The sequence below is a fragment of the Misgurnus anguillicaudatus genome, chromosome 23 (genome assembly GCF_027580225.2).
Source record: "Misgurnus anguillicaudatus chromosome 23, ASM2758022v2, whole genome shotgun sequence".
In the NCBI taxonomy this organism is placed as follows: Eukaryota; Metazoa; Chordata; class Actinopteri; order Cypriniformes; family Cobitidae; genus Misgurnus; species Misgurnus anguillicaudatus.
In genome coordinates this window covers 21,341,703-21,364,235 of record NC_073359.2, presented here as the reverse complement: position 1 = coordinate 21,364,235, position 22,533 = coordinate 21,341,703, and the positions used below count along the sequence as shown (strand labels likewise).

The 22,533-nt window shown below is 35.4% G+C and overlaps 3 protein-coding genes across 6 annotated transcripts in view; 2 read left to right on the top strand and 1 right to left on the bottom strand.

The window, feature by feature from the left end:
- The first annotated feature begins 1,783 nt into the window (after positions 1-1,783).
- lrrc39 (leucine rich repeat containing 39) lies at positions 1,784-5,888 on the top strand. The gene is made up of 9 exons (XM_073861612.1): positions 1,784-1,965; positions 2,091-2,263; positions 2,720-2,825; positions 2,924-3,080; positions 3,161-3,297; positions 3,386-3,531; positions 4,357-4,509; positions 5,363-5,505; positions 5,630-5,888. The coding sequence occupies exons 2-9, from the start codon at positions 2,136-2,138 to the stop codon at positions 5,698-5,700; spliced, it is 1,041 nt and encodes a 346-aa protein (XP_073717713.1). The 5' UTR covers positions 1,784-1,965; positions 2,091-2,135; the 3' UTR covers positions 5,701-5,888.
- trmt13 (tRNA methyltransferase 13 homolog) lies at positions 5,526-8,838 on the bottom strand. Its single transcript, XM_055218596.2, has 11 exons — positions 8,669-8,838; positions 8,487-8,536; positions 8,230-8,296; positions 8,086-8,145; positions 7,942-8,011; positions 7,254-7,360; positions 7,003-7,170; positions 6,823-6,895; positions 6,642-6,716; positions 6,176-6,572; positions 5,526-6,099 (listed from the first exon to the last, which is right to left on the bottom strand). Exons 1-11 carry the CDS (start codon positions 8,801-8,803, stop codon positions 5,907-5,909), a joined length of 1,395 nt encoding a protein of 464 aa, XP_055074571.2. The 5' UTR covers positions 8,804-8,838; the 3' UTR covers positions 5,526-5,906.
- Positions 8,839-9,027: 189 nt separating this feature from the next.
- osbpl1a (oxysterol binding protein-like 1A) overlaps positions 9,028-22,533 on the top strand; it is a 27,986-nt gene continuing 14,480 nt past the window's right edge. For 2 of the 4 annotated variants that reach the window (XM_073861327.1, XM_073861326.1), the window contains exons 1-15: positions 9,577-9,598; positions 11,717-11,842; positions 11,975-12,060; positions 12,799-12,873; positions 14,222-14,333; positions 14,903-14,992; positions 15,794-15,934; positions 16,311-16,378; positions 16,976-17,020; positions 17,210-17,283; positions 18,031-18,094; positions 18,198-18,299; positions 21,008-21,130; positions 22,013-22,094; positions 22,185-22,291. In XM_073861327.1, coding sequence (XP_073717428.1) covers positions 9,592-9,598; positions 11,717-11,842; positions 11,975-12,060; positions 12,799-12,873; positions 14,222-14,333; positions 14,903-14,992; positions 15,794-15,934; positions 16,311-16,378; positions 16,976-17,020; positions 17,210-17,283; positions 18,031-18,094; positions 18,198-18,299; positions 21,008-21,130; positions 22,013-22,094; positions 22,185-22,291 — 1,302 coding nt within the window. In that variant the 5' untranslated portion in view covers positions 9,577-9,591. Of the gene's footprint in view, positions 9,339-9,576; positions 9,599-11,171; positions 11,272-11,716; positions 11,843-11,974; positions 12,061-12,798; positions 12,874-14,221; positions 14,334-14,902; positions 14,993-15,793; positions 15,935-16,310; positions 16,379-16,975; positions 17,021-17,209; positions 17,284-18,030; positions 18,095-18,197; positions 18,300-21,007; positions 21,131-22,012; positions 22,095-22,184; positions 22,292-22,533 lie in introns of those variants that run through there. The other 2 variants (XM_073861329.1, XM_073861328.1) reach the window with 2 other exon arrangements.

Sequence of the window (22,533 nt, the reverse complement as noted above, 5' to 3'; positions counted from 1 at the left end):
CAGACATCAAAAACATTGGATTAATGTCTGTTAGTATTTGAGGTTATACTATTTAATGTTTATAAAAAATGGTACAGTACTACCCAGAATGCACTATGCCCAGTGCAAAAAATTACTTTCTTACTTAAAATTCTTAAATCAAAATGCATTTTCTTGATAAGCAACATGACATAAGAAAATAAGTCTAGTTTTTAGACAGAAAAAAAATAGGATTTGGGTGAGTTTGTGCTTAAAACAAGCAAAACAATTTGCCATTTTTTCCTTGTATTAAGTGTTTAAGAAAAAATAAACTTATTTCAAGATGTTTTTCTTACCCCATTCGCAGATTTATTTGCTTAAACACAAATGCAATTACATTTTTTATTTTTGTTTAACCCCTTCGATGTCACCTCACCCTTTTGAGTGGGGGTGAAAAGTTGATGTGTATGATCTTCAAATTAACATAACTCTGGCATACAAGTATTTTTTTTACTGAAGTGTATGGAGGTGAAAATATCAAACAGAAAACTTGTTATAGCAGTTAAAATTGAACTTAATAAATACAAATAATCCAATAAAATATTCATTTTATAAATAAAATTTAAAAAATTATCTTTCACAAAAGTAATAATGTAAACATGAAGCCATAAGTCTCAAGTAGTTGTGATTCAAATTTCAAGTTAAAATCACAAAAAATTTGGTTTGTGTCACGCTTCACTTTTAGTGGTTTTACCAACAACGGCCACTAGGTGTCAACGGTTTGCTGCATACTCTTGTCACAAATTAATAAATTACTGTCATTGCATTATTATTAATGCGAAAAGGTTTTTAAATATTAAAACTAAATTCTTAGACCTTTTTCAACAATATATAGTTTGTCAAAAATTTTTAAGATTTATAATAGGATATAGTGTTATGAATAAATAAAAATTAATATGCATTCCTATCATGTAACAAAAAAGAACTGTCACTACATTATTTCTATCATCAGATGAACTTGACATATGAAAACTACATTCTAAGAGCTGTCCAGTAATATATAGTTTGTCATGATTTTTTAGGTTTAGAGTAGGGGTTTATTGTTATAAATATGTAAAAACAAATTTGGCCTACCTGTGGGCCCGTGACCTTTTAGAAACTGACTCTCACTATGTCATATTCTTTCCCAAATGGTAATGAAATATGAAAATTACACTCTTTGAGCTTTCCAACAATATAGTTTGTAAAGATTATTAGGTTTAGGATAGGGTATTTGAGCTATAAGGAGTCCGACAGTGGATTGTTGAATATATATATTTATAAAAACACATCTTTATTTGCCTTATGCATTCTGTATGCCGTTAATAAGGAGTAGCCATAAAAAAAATTAAAATCCAAAATTTATTGACATTTTTAGTTGAAATAAAAAACAGTACTTTTTAATGTTTTTTATATGTAATAACAAAAATAAAGTTTCATGTGTGTTGCATATAGCCTAATGCTCTTAGTAAACAAATATTGTTTCTTCAACTAATTGTGGATGTTAAGTTTAAATCATAAGTAAAAGAGACAAAACTAACTGGTCTCGTGTTACATTTTAGCAGTGTGTTGCAATGCCAGTTGACCCAAATTCTGTTTAAAAATTCTGCAACAGCTGTCATCCATGTTTATACCAAAACAATGTTTATTTAAGCATTGTCTAAAGCTTCATTGTTAATCAGATAAATGTTGCTATATTTTGAACCCAGGTCTAGTGAGGTATGCGAAACTGCCCAGCTGCTCGTGCCAACTTGAACACGTGACCGCACTATTCCCAGTGTTGTCTTTGGTTATATTTAGAACCTGACTAGCTAGAGGTCCGACCCAAAGCAATGACTACACCGTCGGAATAATTAATTTAAAACTTAATCTTTCAACAAACATAACGCTTACTGGAATTATCAGAGGAATTGTACATGAATGCAGTGTTGGTGACACCAGGGGGAAAACACGTAATTTCAGCCAATGGTGAGCACGCTAACTCCACACATTAATATTTGTGTTAAATTTTATTTTAAACAATCATCTCAGTTAACTAAAATTTAAAGTAAAAATATATTAACAGTCATACGTGCACACATTATCTTTTCAAGTATATTCTAGTTTGCTCGTGAGATTCAGGGCTGTTTGTCATCATCATGACGGGGGTCGCAGTCTGCTTCGGAACCGTGAACTCCATCAAAGCACTTTGGGAGACCAAGATAAAGAAAAGTAAAGATGATCTGAGGAAAGAGAAAGAGCAGAGAGATCGCATAGCAGTGGGTAGGTACGTGCACTACCGCCATGTGTATGCCAAAATGAAATTAGCTTATCAGAAAAGGTGTGTGTTTGACTTCGCGTGGCGCCGCAAGAACAGACATACAGATGACGTCAAACTACCGCGAGCGCGATGCGAAATTAGACTTATATTTTTTTCTAATCTTTTATTGCAAGAACGTACAGAACATACATACAAAAAAAGTAGATATACAGTATACACATATACAATAAACACAAGAGACAATATACAGAAAAAAATAAATTACTTCTCCGTATGGTTTCTCAAACGCTCTCGCTGTACTTTGACGTCATCAACCACCGTTTTTGCGGCGCTGCATGAACTCAAACAAACCTTATGCTTCCCATAAATGTCAAAGGTCGTAGACCAAATCAAGTCTACAAAATTTTGGCACCAAGCTTGTATGATACGCCCTCATTCTCAAAAACCAAATGTTTAATGTAGGTTGACGGGTGCCTGGGAGGATCGCATAACTTTGGCCAAGCTGAAGGAAAAAGTTGTGACTGAGGAAGGACGTGTCATCCTACGTATTGAAAAAGAGGATTGGAAGGTACAACGATTTGTATTTTGTGAGATTTAAAGGAATAGTTCCCTTAAAAATAAAAATTCACAAATTTTGTGTTTGGATCTATTGGCATCTTTCTGCAGACACTTCCTGCGGCTCTGGTCCAGCTCACCCACATCCAAGAATGGCAGTTACACCGAATAGGACTTCAGAAGATCCCGCAGTTCATCTCAACCTTTCAAAATCTTATAGTCTTGGACTTGTCTCGTAATTCAGTCACAGAGATTCCCAAAGAGATTGGTCGGTATATGACTATAAAATATACGTCTCAACCTTAACATTAAACAGAAGTAACCTTTACACGTTCTTGTGAATTACAGGTAAACTAACTCGGTTACGAGACCTGTTGTTGAGCTATAACCGAGTCAACTACGTACCGGAGGAAATCGGCTGCTGTGAAAATCTGGAGAAACTAGAATTGGCAATGAATCACGATCTGGATGACCTGCCTGCCGGGGTATCAAAGTTACATGCCTATACATATATCCTCATTCACATCCCCCGCTTGCATTTGTTTAGAAATGTATTCGATTTAATTTCCATAGCTTAGCAATCTAAAGAAGTTGTATCATTTGGATCTCTCCATGAACCAATTCACCACTATTCCGGACTGTGTGGTCAATCTTCCTTCTCTGGAATGGCTAGACATGGGAAGCAACCGATTGGAGACGTTGCCAGATGACATTCACAGGTAAAAACCGAACTACAGGTCACTTTTTGTAGACAAACTGAGATTTAGTTTAAAGGGACATTCCACTTTTTTTGAAAATGTTCTAGCTCCCCTAGAGTTAAACACCCGACTCCCACAGCTCTGGAATCCACTCAGCCGATATCCAGGTCTAGCGCCAGCACCCCCAGCATAGCTCAGCACAATCCACTGAATCCGACCAGACCACCAGCATCGCGCCAAAAATAACCAAAGTTTAAATATTTTTCCTATTTAAAACTTGACTCTTCTTTCTAGGCAGATATGGTTAAGAACTACACTCTCATTCTGGCGTAACAATCAAGATCTTTGCTGATGCAACATGGCTGCAGCAGGCGCAGTGATACTACACACTGCCCGAAAATAGTTCCCTTCCATTGAAAGTAACCAAGGGGACTATTTTCGGGCAGTGCGCAACATCACCACGTCTGCTGCAGCCATGCCACATCAGCAAAGTCACTGATTATCACGCCAGTCTAAGAGCACAGTTCCTTGCCATATTTTCCTAGAAAATCGCAGCTTTTCATTTTCTGTCGGTCTTAGTACACCATGTAACTACAGAAGAGTTGAGTTTTAAATAGGAAAAATATCAAAACAATTTGGCTACTTTTTAGCGCGATGCCAACGGTCCAACCAGACTCAATGGACCGTGCCAAGCCACGCCAAAAGTGCCAGCGTCAGACCCGGAGATCAGCCGAATGGACTCCAAAACGGCAAGAATCAAATGTTCAACTCCAGGGGAGCCGGAACATGAGCACCCTTTTTAAAGTCGAGTGTCCCTTTAAGACCTGTTATGTCCCATGCATCCAGAATGGAGAAACTTCATACCCTGTGGCTCCCGAGAAATGAACTAGAGTACCTGCCGGACAACATCAGCCGCATGCAAAGCCTAGACACGCTGGTTCTGAGCAAGAATAAACTACGAGACATTCCTCCATTAATGGAGAGCATGAGTAACCTCAGGTTAGCATCACTTAATTTCTGTATATATTGGATTTAATGAAGATTTTTTCATCTTTGTTGACCGATAAAAATACTTACAAAAGAGAAATGCTGATTTAAGAAAAAAACGAATACGTAAATTTGTACGTAAAAACGTACATAAACTATATTATGAAGTTGCGCATCTGTCTAACCTAAGATCAAAACATTTTTTTTTTCATGCATTAAATCAGCTAAACCCTGAGTTTCTAAAAACAAATACGGAAATATTGTGAAAATAAACAGTAAAAAAAAAACAAATACGTAAATTTTGTGAAAATAAACTGTTTAAAAAAACAAATACCTACATTTTGTGAAAATAAACAGTTTAAAAAAACAAATACGTAAATTTTGTGAAAATAAACTGTTTAAAAAAAACAAATACGTAAATTTTGTGAAAATAAACAAACAGTTTAAAAAAACAAATACGAAAATTTTGTGAAAATAAACAGTTTAAAGAAACAAATACGTAAATTTTGTGAAAATAAACAGTTTAAAAAAACAAATACGTAAATTTTGTGAAAATAAACAGTTTAAAAAAACAAATATGTAAATTTTGTGAAAATAAACAGTTTAAAAAACAATTACGTACATTTTGTGAAAATAAACGGTTTATTTTCACAAAATTTACGTATTTGTTTTTAGAAAATCAGCTTTTTGCTGATTTAATGCATGAAAATAAAGTTTGTGTCTTGTTTTTTGTAGCTAGTAGTGTCACTGCTAGCTACAAAAAAACAGACACGAACTTTATTACGAGGTTGTGCATCTTTCTAGCCTAAGATCAAAACAATTCGTTTTTTACGTTATTGTGTAGCTTAATCCGATCTTTCGACAGGTTTGTGAATTTCCGAGACAACCCTTTGACGTACGACGTGACGCTTCCCGATTTAAACGAAGATGTCGACGAAGAGGAGAATGACAGGGAGATGTTCGGGCGAGAGTTCATGCACTACTACATCCAGGAGTCCCGAAAAAGAGGTTACGCTGTACTCAATATGTATTGCGTGCACATTAGTTTAATATAAAACATTGCATAAATAAAACAGTAATAAAACTAAAGCCTTCAGACCCTCTTAATGACCAACTCAAATGTGTATTGCAGGATCCCAAACGTTCACATCAGTGCTAAACATGGCGTTGGATGCCGTGCCAGAGCTAGCATCATCTTTGTGACTAGCATGCTGGCTACCGTCTGCTGGTTTGTCTTCTGGGCCCTGCCTGTTCTTATGAACCAACAATGTGAAGTCCATTGTCATCATGTTTTGTTGTTTATGCTGTTGTCAGCTTCCTGTTCCTGGTAGCTCTTAAAATTTTGTGGATGAGCTAAATAATTAAAAATGAAATGTGCACTGCTTTGCTGATATGTCTGCTTGTTTGTGTCATGTACTTTCTGTATTCTGATTCGATGAGGGCACGGCTGTCAGTAACACGTTCTCCAACGATACGTCTCTGCTTGTGTAGTACTTCAAGCTGGATTCGAAACCTCTTTGCTTGAGGTAATACACTCGGCCTTGGTCGATCAAAAGTTTACAAAGACGTCCAATCTGTTCGCGATCTTCAACCGACATTACACTGCAAGGATGTGAAGAACTATTAGACTAAAAATAATGATATGCTTAATTAAAGATTCATCGGTTGATTCACCCACCCGTTAAGGATATCTGGTATGGCTTCCTCGTTCTTCTCATGTTCATCCTCTTCCTCTGTATTACGGTCACTTGGTTGCTCTGATGTCTTAGAGCCGAATTTCCTCATCCCGCACGTAGCCCAGCTCGACATGCGCTGAAAGGCTGCGAAATCCTCCGGACCGAGACCTCGCTGCCTGAAGAACTCTTTTCCAACATAATGTCTCCAATCGCAACGGTGGTGGCAGCACAAAGCAACAGCCAATCCTGACACTACAAGGCCACCACCAGTGGCTTCGGTTGGAGGAACGGATTTCATTTCATCACCGGCTCCCTGCTCCTGCCGGAGCTTTAAGCGTTTGGTCGGAGGTTCGTCATTTTCATCGCACAAGTGGTCGAATAAACATCGAAGGGCGAGATCTGCCAAGGAACACACGTTGTGAAATTGACTTTGCGTGGATTATTGAAAGTTATGGGATGTTTGTCTACCTGTTGCTGCACCACACAAATGCTTCCCAACTCCAACCACAGGAAGTCTTTTATCCTTTAGGAGGGGAACCTGATCTAAAAGATGCCAAAATAAATGAATATTTATAAAATGAAGAAGATTAACTAATAAGAATAACGTATTTATTATAATATTTCAATTATAACGTGATAGAAAGCGTACTTAAATCAAGATGCTGAATATCGACCTGCAGCCTTTCAAATGTTGAGTCTGCATTTTTGTGTTTGCCGTCTACCTTAAAAAAAAAAACATCAAATGGAAATTAAACCTGACTTCTGAGAAAAAATGCCCAATTTTTCTTCTATTTGAGAAAAGAAAAGCTTTACGTAAATGACATCATACCTTGAAACGAGTACTGGACCGCTCCACGAGTAAAAAGTGGACGTTTTCAGCTTCTTTAAGAGCGATGTGAATCCAGTGAGACAGTTTTCCTTTTCCGGCTCCAAACTCTATGTAGCATCTCTCTGGGCTGAGCAATTCCAAAGCTTCCATGTTTCCCAAGATCGAGGCCTGTTAAACAAGACAATACAGGAATCTAAACACAAACACCATTTATAATGATAGGTATAGTCTGGCTGTCTAAAGTGAATTACCTGTTGCTTTAGGTGTTTGAAGGCAGAATCTCCATTTTTGGGATCATTTAAAGGTTCATCGAGAGCGGAGTGTGAAAGTGTGCTTTCGACAATCTTTGTGTTCAGCCCTGGGGACAAAATATACATAAAAGTCAAGTCAGTAGGGCTGTCACGATTATTAAATTTGGTTAATTGCCTAATAAATGTTGACGATTATGGCGATTAATTGCCTATTTGAATGCTTTGGCGATTATGACGATAAATTGTCTGTTTTGTTGCTTTAACATTTAATTCTCATATTTTTTTGGTTGTTCATGAAATAATTTTCACACATTGTTGTGATTATTTAAATTAAACATTTTGCAAGGTTTACCTGGCAGTAAATATCAATACACATAACACATATTTAAAAGTAATCTGATACTGTCTCGTTTTTACAGGCGCTGCAGCTCCCCCTTGTGTTTTTTAGAGAGATGTGCAATCATTGCGGTGATCTGAAATCATTGCGATAAGGTCAAACAATCACGATGAGACGGTTATTTAATCATTGTGACAACCCTACAAGTCAGGTAGTGTACTTCAGTGAAATTGCCATTATAACAACAACATAACTCACATTTTCCTATAATGCACTTTTCGAATACTTCATAAGTTTGTTATGTAAATGCACCACCATCCCTATTTATGTCATTAAACCCGAGCTGAATACCTTTCAATGCGGTCTTGAGTTTCACAATCAACTCATCCAGTTCCTCTTTGGTTCGATCAGCAATTGATACCTAAATACAGCATTATTATTATTATGTCTAATACCCTAAAGTCTTTAAATACAGATTTAAAGAAGACAGATCACCTCTTCTATGGTTTCATCTTCACTTCCACACCCAGCATTGATGTCCTTTACATAATAACACTGATGATGACACAAACACATTGATTTAATATACTTTAAATAGTCGAATACAAGAAATGATGAAAAAATTGCTGTGGCACTTACAGGTTTTGGTTTTTCCTTGGAGTTGCATTTCTTCAGGTGTTTAGCCAAATTATCTTCATATACTGTACTGTTTAAAACGGGATTTTTGGGAATGACAAAAAATATATTTAAGTCCATTATATAAATGTATGTGTGAATTTATTCAAAATCAAATCAGTTGCATCCTTCTGCATGGACGTATTCATTAGATTATAATGCATAACTTAATGCATCTGTTTTTCTACTTCTGTGCAACAGTAACGTTATCAAATTCTTACTGTTTGGGGTCCAAAGGACATGGTATTCGTTTTTTCCCGGTCTCTTCGCCCTATATGAAAAAAAAGAATATTTAAACAAGTTGGTAAAGTTTTATTTGTTTGACTAACGTTAGTATGTATGAGGTATGCATAGCAAACAGGTACGAATTGTCACCGTAATGTATTTTCTTTTACAAACATACAGCATTTGCATGTTCCCCGCATAAGGTCTTTCCTTTCCCAACAACCATTTTGCAGTATCGTTTCTTTTTAGTGACATAAAAAGCACATCGTCCAGGTAAAGGTGCCAACACGCCGTCTGCTTTGGATGCCTCCATACTGACGAGCTGAATGAATAACTTCCGCAAGGAATTTCAAAATAAGAGACCTGTCAAGTGAAGACCAAAAATAACAACTGACCTGAAGAAATTATTAATAAACTCAAAACAGTAAAACAGTTTAAATAACTATAATTTGATAAATATAAAAATGTCGATTTTACATAAATGTAAAACATTTTGGTTACTGTCTATGATGTTAACGTGAAAAACCGGAAGTAAGTCGTCATCATACGTGTTGTCGGTCAGCTGGTCATTTACATACTGCGGAATGATGTTAGTTTGTATTTGTGTGGATTTCACTGAGCACTCGTGGAATTTATGTGTGGTTACACAACAGATGTTTGGATGATTAACGTACTTTGCATTGTTAGAAAAAACTCACGTGCGTGTTGCATATACAGGAAGAGTGTTAACACATCACATGCTTTTAAAAATCTATAATACCAAATTTCTTTACTGAAACTAAGTGACTTCGGATAAGGAATGGCACTGTGTTTCTTGGATCCTCATGTCATGTGATTACGGGAAATCGGCAAGTATTTTTTTACGAAGTTTAAACTAAGTTTGCCACTGAATGCTAATATATTTAAACTGTTAGGGTTGGGTTAGAATTCAAAATAAAAAAAGGATAGAATATTAATAAAAATATTTTGACTAGTTTTATTAAAATTATTATACTATTCTATTTTATTAAAATGTATTCTTTTATTCAGTTTCTATACTGTATTGTATCATTCTCAAATAGATATCTTGTTATCTGTGACTGCAGCTCATTTCAAAGTCTCATGAGAGGTGAGAATTGATAAATCCTCACCCTGAGGTTCAGATCATCAATACTGTGACCTAAATCAACTAAAACAGTGTATATACACTTTGATTTTTATTTTACAATTGGAAATGTTGCTTTTCTCAGTTTTTCTCTGAGAATTTCAACAGCAAAGATCCCTACCAGATTATTGTTATGAAGCCATCAGATTCAATCAGGTTTATCAAGTTGAACCAACCTGATGTTACAGTTTGTATTAGTTTGCTTGTAAGGTTTAAAAAAAAACACATGACGGTGAAATTATTTTTACATAAGCTTTGCTGACAAAGCTTTGTACTTTATTAGTCCCCAGGAAATATATATTTTTTGCTTTTAGTGTGAATATTTTACCTTAAAAAGGAACAGTATGTAGGATTGTGGCCAAAACTGGTACTGCAATCACACAACTGGTGGTCAATACACAAAATGACAACATAAACATCAGTTGAGGGCTGCAACTCCACTTTTTAAATGACAATATCCTGGCCGCACCACTGTTGTCAGTGATATAAGTATTTGAAATGAAAATGATTTCTTAATGTCTAGTGACATATCAGGGCCATTTTATGATTAATTGATATACATTTCTTACATACTGTTCCTTTAAGGATATCTATAAACTAGTGTACTCCAAAACACTGACAAAATTCACATTTTGAGGATATAAGCATTCAGAGGACTCTCACATCCGCCAATACGGATCAACAATTTTATGAAAGCTTTCTGCACTGATCAGATTCTAGGCTGTGAGGTAAACTAAATGCTATTGGCTAGGAGAGGGGCCACTCAATATGTCCCACCCCAACTTCCTGTTTCAGTGGAAATTACGTCAGTGCCCAACTGTTATAGGCGTATAAAACACTGCACCTTCAGATTTGGGTGGTATAACTTGTTCTTTTAAGGAAATGATTGACATCTACATTGTCTCTCCATTTAAAGTTAGTATTTTTAGAAATTGTTGTATGCATTTGATCAGGTTGTCTTGAACGCATGTTGCAGATCTGATTCAAATGTATACCTTTACATGACACCAGTTTGACAGAGACGTTTTGGATATGCGAACTCAGAAATGCGGACAGCAATAAAAATAGCATTGGAACCACATAAGATACTTCCAGATTTGTTACGACTTGTCAGTGCAGAATGTTTTAAGAGAGTTTTTTGCTTTGCATTTTTAATTCATTTCTGGTCTGGACCTGTTTGGGTCTTACAGATACATCCTTCAACTTCTTTTCTGGGTATTGACCTACATTTCACACAAAGACGGCTTTATGTGATGGTGTACAGCTAATGTAGTTCAATGTGATTGCTGTGTTAAAATGCTGCTGTTAAAGGGATAGTTCACCCAAAAATGAAAATTAGTAATATCATTGCGCCTCATGCAGACATGGTTCGCAGAAAAACACCTTGATTATTACACCAGAATAAGAGTATAGTTGCTAGCCATATCTGCCTAGAAAATCGCAACTTTTAATTGTCCGTCAGTCTTAGTTTACGATGTAACTACAGAAGAGTCAAGTTTTAAATAGGAAAAATCTCAAAACTCTGGTTATTTTTTTAGCGTGATGCTAATGGTCTAATCAGATTCAATGGACTATGCTAAGCTATGCTAAAAGTGCTAACGCCAGACCCGGAGATCAGCTGAATGGATTCCAAAACGGTAAAAATCAAATGTTTAACTCTAGGGGAGCTGGAAAATTTGCATATTTTCAAAAAAAGTGGAGTGCCTTAATGGCTTAATCATTGCAAGAAAATTCATGTGTGCCAGAAGGGTGTCATGTGTTAGATCTCTCATGTTGGAGGACATTTTTCTCCTATTAAACAAGAACATCACAAGACTGAAAACTGAAGGAAGTCACATTTAGGCAGACTTGCACATTTAAAATGGCTTTTACTTTGAAAAAAAATGGAGCAAAAACATTGATGACTCTACATTCACTACACAGATTTGTTCAATCAAATGCCCTCTTGGCTATTTAAAAGGAATTATTATTTTTTAAGAATTATTTGTAATATATATGTACCTTAAACCTTTACGGCAAACCAAAATTTTGTGTGTGTGTCCACATTTCACTTTGTAATGTTTTTTTACTTTGTTCACGAAGTCATGGAGGAGCTGGATCCAGAGGAGGTTTTCCTCAAGGATGCCAGGAATGGGAACTTAGAGGGTATCCAAAGGCTTTTGATGTCCAAGATAAAGGAAGAGGCCAAAATCGACATCAATTGCAAAGGTAGGAGACGCAGTTTGCTTTAATATTCTTACATTTTTGCTTGATTGTCTGCATATTATTTTGCACTATGCCCTAAATAATAAAGCTTAAAGTTTATGTAACTGTAATATCTTGTGCTTGAATTTTTTTTAGGCAAAAGCAAATCTAACCATGGTTGGACGCCTCTCCATCTCGCCTGTTATTTTGGACACAAAGATGTTGTCGAGGTGTTATTGAAGGTAATGACGTGTTCCTGAAGGTCAGCTAACAGACCATTGCCTGTGCAATGCCAAGGTCGTGGGTTCAGTTTCTGTGCATAGTTTTGCATAGCTTTGGATAACAGCATCTGCCAAATGCATGATTGTATGTACTGATAATCTAAGGGTTTCTTTATCATCATCACACTGCAAAAAAATGTTTTCAAGAAAAATTGTACTTAATATTTTTGTCTTGTTTTCTGTAAAAATATCTAAACATTCTTAAATTAAGATGCATTTTCTTGATGAGCAAAGCGACCCAAGAAAATAAGTCTAGTTTTTAGACCAAAAATGTCAAATTTAAGTGATTTTGTGCATAAAAAAAGCAACAACAAAAAAATCTGCCAATGGGTTAAGCAAATTTTTCTGGAATTTAGTGTTTAAGAAAAATGTTCAAGATTTTTTGCTTACCCCATTGGCATATTTTATTGCACTTGTTTTATGCACAAAATCAATAAATTTGATATTTTTGGTCTAAAAACTAGACTTATTTTCTTGGGTCGTTTTGCTCATCAAGAAAAAGCATCTTAATTTAAGAATTTTTATATAGTATTTTTGTCTTGTTTTCAGTAAAAATAAGTAAAAAAAAATGTAAAAGTCATTTTTTGCAGTGCACCATGTTAAATTTTCCCATTTGTGTGTTTTATGAGGATCGTTTTTCTTTTACACCAAGTGTGGGTTGCAAATGATTCAATATTTGCCTCTTTATGCTTTCAATAGGCTGGAGCCGATGCAAATTTGCCAAATAATGTTGGAGACACCCCTCTCCACAAAGCGGCATTCACTGGGAGAAAGGTATTACCTTTATTAAGTTTTTTTTTGCACAACATACATAATATAGTGAACACAAATTCTCCTACATAATGTAAAGAACATTCTGTAAAAATATCCTTGATATCTTTAACTCATTCCCGCCAGCCATTTTTTAAAAAGTTGCCCGCCAGCATTTTTTGTGATTTTGTTTTTACAAAAGTTTCTTCTAAAAATATATAAACATACAAATATATCAAATGAAAGAACAGACCCTCTGCTTTCAAACAAACAATCAAACAATCACCAAAAAGGAAAAAAAATGATTAATCCTATCTATATTGTTTTCTCTGCTTCTAAACTCTTAAATATACGGAGCCCCTAAGGGGACATGGAGAAAAAATTAAATAAAGTTTAGTTTCATGTGCGCAAATGAAACTATCGCGTTTAGATTCGCCTGCGCATGCAAAACTATCACGTTTAGATTCGCGCGCGCATGTGAAACTAACGCACGCGCACGTAAAACTATCGCATGCGCACGTGAATGTGAAAGTTTCAGGCAAAACTAAACTTTTACAAAAAATTCTGAACATGAAGGTTTCGCGTGACCACATGAAACTAAACTTTATATTTTTTTACTCCAATGTCACCTTAGGGGGGCTCGGTATGAATATTGGTATTTTTCTTTAAAAATATTATTTTTTAGCAAAAAGCTGAAATAATAGCATTTTTGTGAAGGAATTTTGTTGGAGATCAGATTCAGAACGATTATCAAAACACACACAGAGTTTAAAATTCATTAAAAAAATTGCTTCAGTTTTTTTCATAGTAAGTGCGGGTAAGTCCATAATCGCGGTTTTGCAGATTAACATAAAAAAAATTCAGGAACACTTTTTTATGCAAATGTTTTCTCTTAATTGACGAGATAACTCGTCAATGGCGGGGAAAGAGTTAATATTGAATGGGTAAGGTCATATTTAAGGCGGAGTGCACAATGTTTTAAAAACGGTTTGGAAAAGGGAGTCGGACCGACTACTGAAACACACTTGTAGCCAAGCAGCAGTAAGGGGCGTGTCTACTAACCGACATCCTTGCCTGGGTTCTGTATGTGTGGGGTGGGTCTATCAAAAGAAGGTCCAGATTCTATTGGGGTAGGGACGTTTTTGTTTAGGTGATTTTAAATGTCAACATTGGCTTTCAAACATTGTGCACTCCGCCTTCAAATCTGTGTAAAATTAAGTCAAACCTTGTTCCATCATCTCAAATGTATATTTTGAGATTTTAACTTGGATTTCACAGACAGGGTCCAAATGCTCCCTAAAATGGGAATGTCTTTTTAATAAATGCTGAAAAGTAATTGAATACTGCTGCTGATGTTATCTGTGTTGTTTAGGAGGTTGTAATGCTTCTTCTTCGACACGACGCCTGTGCTTCTGTCATCAATGGCAATGCAGAGATTCCTAAAGACGTCACCCAGAGCGCTGAGATCAGAAGCATGTTGGAGGGTAAGTTAACTCCTGTTGCTTACTAATTCATGCAAAATCTCTCCGTTGTTAAAAGGCTAAAGGTTCAAAATTTGCAGTGTGAGATTATATTTACAGCAGAGTTTTCCAGATGAATTCTGTCAATTTTTTTTCAAAATTACATGCAATAATCTGTAAAAATACAGAGATGATTTTACAGTAAAAAAATTTAAATGACAGAATATTACCATTGATAAACCTCTTTTAAATGCTAAAAAACAAATCATGAATGTAAAAAACATAACAATAACATCTTTAAATGGTAAATCCCTGTATATTTACAGCTTTTATCAGTTCGTTTTTGAAGCTGTTTTGCATTTTTATTTTAAAATGAATGCTTTCCATGTACAATAACTGAGAAATATCATATAAAGCAAAAGAAGTACATTACTTTAGGGCTTTTATTAGTTAGTGAAACATTCAACGGTCCAAAATTGTATATTCTGCAACTACATTATATGTGAACCATCACACCATTATTTTGTTGAACCAACCACCACTGTTTCTGTCATACTTATACTTAAAATAACTGCTCACTTGTTATTTACTAGCTGCGGGAAGAACCGAGGAGAGGAAACTAGAGGAGCAGTTGTTAGACGCCGCTCGGGAAGGAACTGTAACTACCCTCACCAGACTGTTAACCATGTCATAAACTACTTAAAGGAATAGTCTACTCATTTTCAATATTAAAATATGTTATTATCTTAACTAAGAATTGTTGATACATCCCTCTATCATCTGTGTGCGTGCACGTAAGCGCTGGAGCGCGCTGCGACGCTTCGATAGCATTTAGCTTAGCCCCATTCATTCAATGGTACCATTTAGAGATAAAGTTAAAAGTGACCAAACACATCAACGTTTAAGACGAGTAGTTATACGAGCAAGTTTGGTGGTACAAAATAAAACGTAGCGCTTTTCTAAGCGGATTTAAAAGAGGAGCTACATTTTATGGCGTAATAGCACTTTTGGGAGTACTTCGACTAGGCGCAGTAACACCCTCCCTCTCCCATTATGAGAGGAAGAAGGGGAGCGGACTTTTCAGGCGAATCGAAGTACTCCCAAAAGTGCTATTACGCCATAAAATATAGTTCCTCTTTTAAATCCGCTTAGAAAAGCGCTACGTTTTATTTTGTACCACCAAACTTGCTCGTATAACTACTCGTCTTAAATAGGAAAAACGTTGATGTGTTTGGTCACTTCTAACTTTATCTCTAAATGGTACAATTGAATGAATGGGGCTAAGCTAAATGCTATCGTAGCGTCGCAGCGTGCTCCAGCGCTTACGTGCACGCACACAGATGATAGAGGGATGTATCAACAATTCTTAGTTAAGGTAATAACATATTTTAATATTGAAAATGAGTAGACTATTCCTTTAATAACCTTAAAAATCTTCATCATGTTATATTGACCATAAATATTCTTGTGACCCTTGTAGTTAAACATGAAGAAACCCCCTAACATAAACTGCAGAGATCTGCTAGGCAACACACCGCTGCACTGCGCTGCTTACAGGGGACAGAAAGAGTGCGCCATTAAACTTCTGCAGCTCCGGGCCGACCCTTATATCAAAAATAATAACGGTAATCGGCGTCGGACGAATTTAACTATTGTGTTGCTTATTTTGCTTTCAATATTCATTTTATTGGTTTAGTTTTATTAACGTACTGCTCCTATTTTTATCCTTCCAGTCATATGTAAAAAACTTTTCCTGATAAGATTTTATTTATATAATATCATATATTAATTTTAATTTAATTTAAAAACACCTTGTACTTACATATTTTAACATATATCAGTGCTATTGTTTTGCCTCAAGATGCACACCAGTAGTGTTTTTTGTAAAAAATAAGTCCTAATAAGGCGTAGTCCCGGATTAATCTAAACCCTGTCTGGGAAACCGCCCCATAATGACTAATACACAATGTTGACAAATGTATTTTAAACTCTTGTTTTCAGATCAGACTGTCTTCGACTTGGCTAGCGATGCAGAATTGAAGCAGATCATTACGAGCAACATTATGAAAGTAGGTTTGTTATTATAATGCAAATATAAATATATCACACACTGGAAAAAAATACTTTCTTACTTTTTTCAGGAAAAATATCTAAAAATTGTTAAATTAAGATGTATTTTCTTATTGAGCAAAATTACCTAGGAAAATAAGTCTAGTTTTTAGATAAAAATACAAACTTTTAGTAAATGAGTGCTTAAAAAAGCACAAAAAATCTGCCAATGGAATAATAAATATTTCCTTGAAATAATAACACTTAATTCAAAAAAAATTTTCTTATTCCATTGGAATTTGATTTTTTTTTTGCTTGTTTTAACCACAAATTCGCTTAAATTTTATATTTTTTGTCTTAAAACTAGACTTAGATTTTCCTAGGTCATTTTGCTCATCAAGAAAATACATCTTAATTTAAAATTTTTTAGAAATTTTTACTGAAAACCAGTTTTTTGCAGGCAAATAAATCAAATACCATTTCAGCCCTGAAGCAATGCATTGTCCCTAATGATTTTGACTCAGGAATCCCTTGCTTGTAAACATATCAACACTTCATTAATGTGAATGTTGTACATTTTTCTTTAAATTTGGTTACAATTTTCGCTGGTTTTACAGGACATTACACGACGTGTCGAGACATTTGAGGGAAGTCTTTACAAGGTAAGTTTGATGTTTATCAAGACAATCCCAACCATCTGTAGTAATATATAAAGGTTGTATAATATAGTAGTATGGTATCATATAGTGTCTATATATCAGTGGCAAGGCTACATAAGGGCCAGGGTGGCACTATTTAATTTAATCTATTTTAACTATTTATAAATTCATATCTTTTTTATCCTATTTCAGAGTTCGAGGTTTTTTGGATGGCGCTCACATTGGGTGGTTCTTCAAGATGGGGTCTTATCATGGTACCCCAAACAGTGAGCATCCACCTCTAAAATGTTAATTTTGCAAGCCTGAAGATAAATCTGTGTATAAAATAAAGACTTGGTGCTTGGCTCTTTTGACTTGGGCTAACAAAAAACACACAACCAGAACCATCTTATACAATACAATACAATCTATATTTGTAAAGCACATTTAATAAAGCCGTTAAAAAGTAAAAATGCTTAAGATTTTCTATTAAACGTGCCATAGAATAAGAAACTGCTGTATTTACCTAGGCATAGATGAATAATAAGAGCTCTGTACATGGTAATGACATATCGTTAGCCTTAAGCGCGTTTGTTTACTCATCCTTATGTAAACCTTGTGCATGCAAAAGACTGCTGGAAAACAGGCCAATGTCAACATAACACCAACTGTGATGTAAAAGTCGAAATGTACACCCCAACATCTTTACTAATGTGAGCTACTGGCATGAGCCTCAGAGCAGAGAAATCAGAGCAGAGCTCAAGATTATTATTCATGACCCTTCCAAATAGGGCAAAAATAGACAATTTCATTAAAATGACAAATCCTAGGGTTGTAAATGGACATGTAGAATTGTTAATAAAGTTAATAAAGTTACATACCTTCTATGTAAATATTAAAGAACAATTTAACATTATTTCAATGCATTCTTTGGCACCTTTAATTAAAGGAAAATTAGAAGATAGTTAGATTTTTCTGGAAATGAGGTATACATCTCGGTTGTAATTTTTTTTCTTGTCTTCTTGTTACCTAAGGTCAGATGCTGATTCAAATACACGAAGGCAAGGTTGCAAACCCTTAACGCAAGCTCAGTGCATGGTGAGATTCATGTGATTATTTATCACAAACGAATAAGATGCTGGGTCATGTATCATGGTAGGAATTTCTAACATGACCTGCTAAACCTCTTTGTTTTTTTCAGATCAACGCAACAGATAACTGCTATTTCACAGTCAAATGCTTTGACGACAGCATTCACCATTTTAAAGTTTCACCAAAGAATGACCCTGAAGTCACCAGAAAGGTGAGATTCCTTTGCACACCAGACAACTTAACAACCAGGGCTTGACATTAACACCAGACAAATGTGGGTAGATCTCAGCTGTGGTGAGTAGTACAGCCATTCCCAGTTTATAGTATAAAATGTTATGTTAAAGGGACACTCCACCTTTTTTGAAAATATACTCATTTTCCAGCTCCCCTAGAGTGAAACATTTGATTTTTTACCTTTTTAGAACAGTGTTGTTTTCGTCAACGATGACGATAACGAAAAGATTTCGTTGACGCACCTATTTTTTATGACGCTAACGCGACGATGACTAGCTAAAAATTTCTCTAAGGTGACGAAAACATGACGAGACGCTTTCGAGTTTTCGTTGACGAGACGAGACGGGACGAAAATGATTATAAGTCTGACGTTCATAATGCATGTCATTTCTGCCTATTTTGCGTAAAATCTGTCTGTTTTTAGCTAAAAAGTATCAGCAATGCTGCCGGTTCCTATCCTTGTTTTGGGTCAACACAGTCTCACTTCCACGCACGCGCACCAGATTTCAAACAACAACAACAACACACCTGCGGCTGTGGCGAGTTCGAAGGACCGTAACGGTGACGCCAATAAACGGAAACGACGAGATGATTTATGGACATACTTTCAGTATAATCCATCAGACAGTAAAACGGAATGCATATTGGGAGACGACGGTAAATGCGGCCACAAACTAGGTGGGAAGAATACCACCAACCTCAAGCGGCACCTGAATGTTCATCACGCTAATATTTTTTTAAAGGTAACTAACAAGTCATGCTGTTAACATATCATATACATTCAATTTTACTCGACATTCGGCTTGTGACACATTTCATGGTAAGCTTAAGGTTTTACATGTATTTACTTGTCAACCCTAAGCCCATTTCCAATACTTTTTGTGGTGTATTTAAATAAGGCAAGGCACACGTTTCTCAACTTTAAGCGAGGTCTCAGCGTAACACACAAACTCAACATGAGGGTCAACTTTTTTCTTCATAACTTTTTGTTATGACATGCGCAGAAGGCACACCGACTAAAACAACGGCAAGCCCTCAGGGACAACCTTAATGCATATTTTAATTGTATTAAATACACCACACTTTTTAACCTAAATTCATTGGTAAAAAAATACTTTTTTTTACTAAATTTGACTTAAACTTGACTAAAACCTTTTTGCGTTTTCGGTGGCCAAAACTTGACTAAAACCTTTTTGTGTTTTCGTCGACTAAAACTTGACTAAAACTATAAATTTTATAAGTGACTAAAATGTGACTAAAACTAAAAGCATTTTCGTCCAAAAGACTAAGACTAAAACTAAAAGGGCTGCCAAAAACAACACTGTTTTAGAATCCATTCAGCTGTTTTCCGGTGTCATGAGCAATTCGGTCCCCCTGGGCAATTCGGTCTCCCCTAGGACCCCGCGTGATTCCATTGGCTGAAAAAACTCCTCATGGGTAGTTTTCTTAGCGCCTTATTACAATTCTTACAAAATCGCGTTATGATTTATGTAGTTAGAACGTTGTTAAAATTACAATTGATGTCTTTTAAATTATATGTTTCATATAGTAGTATATAAATGAGGCTATAGGTGGGAGATCTACACATTGCTTGTGTCATTTTATTATTTAGATTATTATACTGTACCATTTCCACTTTTGACTGTCTACTTATACAATTACTTACTCATTAATTACTTATACAAAACATGATTACTACATAGTTGAATCACACATTTAAATTATAATTATAAGCCATGATTACTACACTTTTACTATTAAAAAATATATTCTGTAAGGTATGTTAATAATTTACAAAAAATAAAAGTATTGTTTTTGTAAAGCAGATGATGACACAAAAGTACTGACGTGTCTGCAACATGAATATTAGTTTATTATATTATTTTTTAGTTAACTTTTATTTAATTTTATGCTTCTATTTTGTACAACATAATTAGCTTGCTAGCCGCGTATGCAGACGAGATATTGCAACGACACATTTTTGAGCAGGCATTAGTGCTAGATACCAATCGGGGTCCTACTGGGGACCGAATTGCTCACGACACCTGTCCTGGCGCTACCACTTTTAGCATAGCTTAGCATAATCCATTGAATCTGATTAGACCATTAGCATCGCGCTAAAATAACCAAAAAGTTTCTATAATTTTCCTATTTAAAACTTGACTCTTCTGTAGTTACATCGTGTACCAAGAAAATTAAAAGTTGGGCTTTTCTAGGCAGAATGAGACTATAGTTCTAGACATATCTGCCTAGACAATCGCAACTTTTAATTTTCTGTCAGTCTTAGTACACGATGTAACTACAGAAGAGTCAAGTTTTGAATAGAAACAATGTCGAAACTCTTTGGTGATTTCTTTTTAGCGCGATGCTAATGGTCTAATCAGATTCAATGGATTATGCTAAGCTATGCTGAAAGTGGTAGCGCCAGACCCGTAGATCAGCTGAATGGATTCCAAAACGGCAAAAATCAAATGTTTAACTCTAGGGGAGCTGGAAAATGAGCATATTTTTTTTTTAAAAAGTGTCCCTTTAAAATGTAAATGTTGAGTGGCTAGTAACTTTAGAAAACCACTAGCCACTGTGGCTGGTGAGCAAAAAAGTCAAGCCCTGTTAACAACACATGTTTCTATGTAGCCCATTTAGTGTTATATAACTATACCATTTTGTATGTTATGTTTTTTTTAGAAATGGTTGGAGGCCATAGAGAAACATTCAGCCTTTAGCACACATTACTGCTCGCAAGACTCGGACAGCGAGGAAGAAGAGGATCGTGGCGTGCCTTTGGGTGAACTGTCCGAATCGCTGCAGGTGAAAGGTCATTTTGTGGCGTATCTTTAAGATCACATCAGCTGTCTAAATGCATGTGATGGCTCTTTCTTCCTTGTGTATGATGATAAGCAACTCTCTATCTGAAAGCATCGTCATGTGACAACACTATCTATCAGTTAAATATGAGGTTTCCTGCCTGCACTGCAAAAAATGACTTTCTAACTTAGTATTTTTGTCTTGTTTTCAGTAAAAATATCTTTAAAAAAATGTATTTTCTTGATGGGCAATATGACCTAAGAAAATAAGTCTAGTTTATAGACAAAAAAAATATGAAGAGTTTTGTTGCAAAATAATTGTTTTAACATTTTTGTCAAAACATGTTTATTATTATGCTATCATGTTATTATTTTGTTTTATGGTGCTACTTAGCTGTATTTTTTAAGTTATGAAGGTTTAAATCAAAACAAACCAACTGCAGTTGCATTGAAATTAATTGGAATGCACAACCAAAAAACAAGATTTCTGAACAATAAAAAAAACGGTGGTTATCTCGTTTTGCAACGAAACTCTTCATATAAATTTTAAGTAAATTAGTGCATAAAACCAGCAAAAAAATCTGTCAATGGAAAAAAAAAATTTTTTTTAAACTTTTTTCATAAACACTTAATTCAAGAAAAATGTTCTTATTTCATTGGCAGATTTTTTTTGCTTGATTTTTAATCTTAATAAAAAAAATACTAAGTAAGAAAGTCATTTTTTGCAGTGTGTACAGCTTGCTGTTTTATAATGTTGCTCGTGTTTATTTCTGCAGTATAAGGAAAAGGACTTCCTTTTTTTGTAACCACAGGAAGTGGTATCGTTGACTAACCTTTACTCATTTAAACTTTCTCTGTCTCTTTTATTTCCCTCTTTGTCACACAGCGGGCCGAGTCCAGTCATCAAAAGCTGGAGACAGAGATGTTGACTCTCTTGTCCATGGTGAAAGAGGACGGACTTGCCGAACGTGAGACCTTCCAAATGTAATTGTCCCATCCGATTGGCTGAACACAATACGCCTTGAGTTTCAAAGCTACGTGTTTTTGTTTTCTCCCAGGGTTTCCTTCAGCAATTGTTCAGAAGCTAAAAGAGGTGTGTGAAGCCTCCAATGAAACCTGCTCCTCATTGCAACAGTGTATGGGGCTTTTTTCCAAACAGGAAGGGGTATGTGATACATCTCACTGCAAAGACAATCATTGCTTTAATCCCAGTTTAAGGACATTATTAAAATTGCCTGCTAAAAAAGGTTTAAGCGTTCAACAGATGCTTTTATCCTAAGTGACTTCTGTGCTGCTAATGCAATGCTGTACCGATTAAGCCACAAGGGAAGGGCATTAATATCTGCTTTGGCAGATTATATTCACGCAGTGATCAAGGTCATGGGTTTGAATCCCAGGGAATGCATA

Coding starts and splice junctions, on each gene's coding strand:
- lrrc39 (XM_073861612.1), top strand. CDS start 2,136: ATGACGGGGGTCGCAGTCTGCTTCGGAACCGTGAACTCCATCAAAGCA. Junction 3,081..3,160: donor AGAGATTCCCAAAGAGATTG/GTCGGTATATGA, acceptor TGTGAATTACAG/GTAAACTAACTCGGTTACGA. Junction 5,506..5,629: donor CCAGGAGTCCCGAAAAAGAG/GTTACGCTGTAC, acceptor TGTGTATTGCAG/GATCCCAAACGTTCACATCA.
- trmt13 (XM_055218596.2), bottom strand. CDS start 8,803: ATGGAGGCATCCAAAGCAGACGGCGTGTTGGCACCTTTACCTGGACGA. Junction 8,537..8,668: donor GCGGGGAACATGCAAATGCT/GTATGTTTGTAA, acceptor TTTTTCATATAG/GGCGAAGAGACCGGGAAAAA. Junction 6,717..6,822: donor TATTCAGCATCTTGATTTAA/GTACGCTTTCTA, acceptor GGCATCTTTTAG/ATCAGGTTCCCCTCCTAAAG.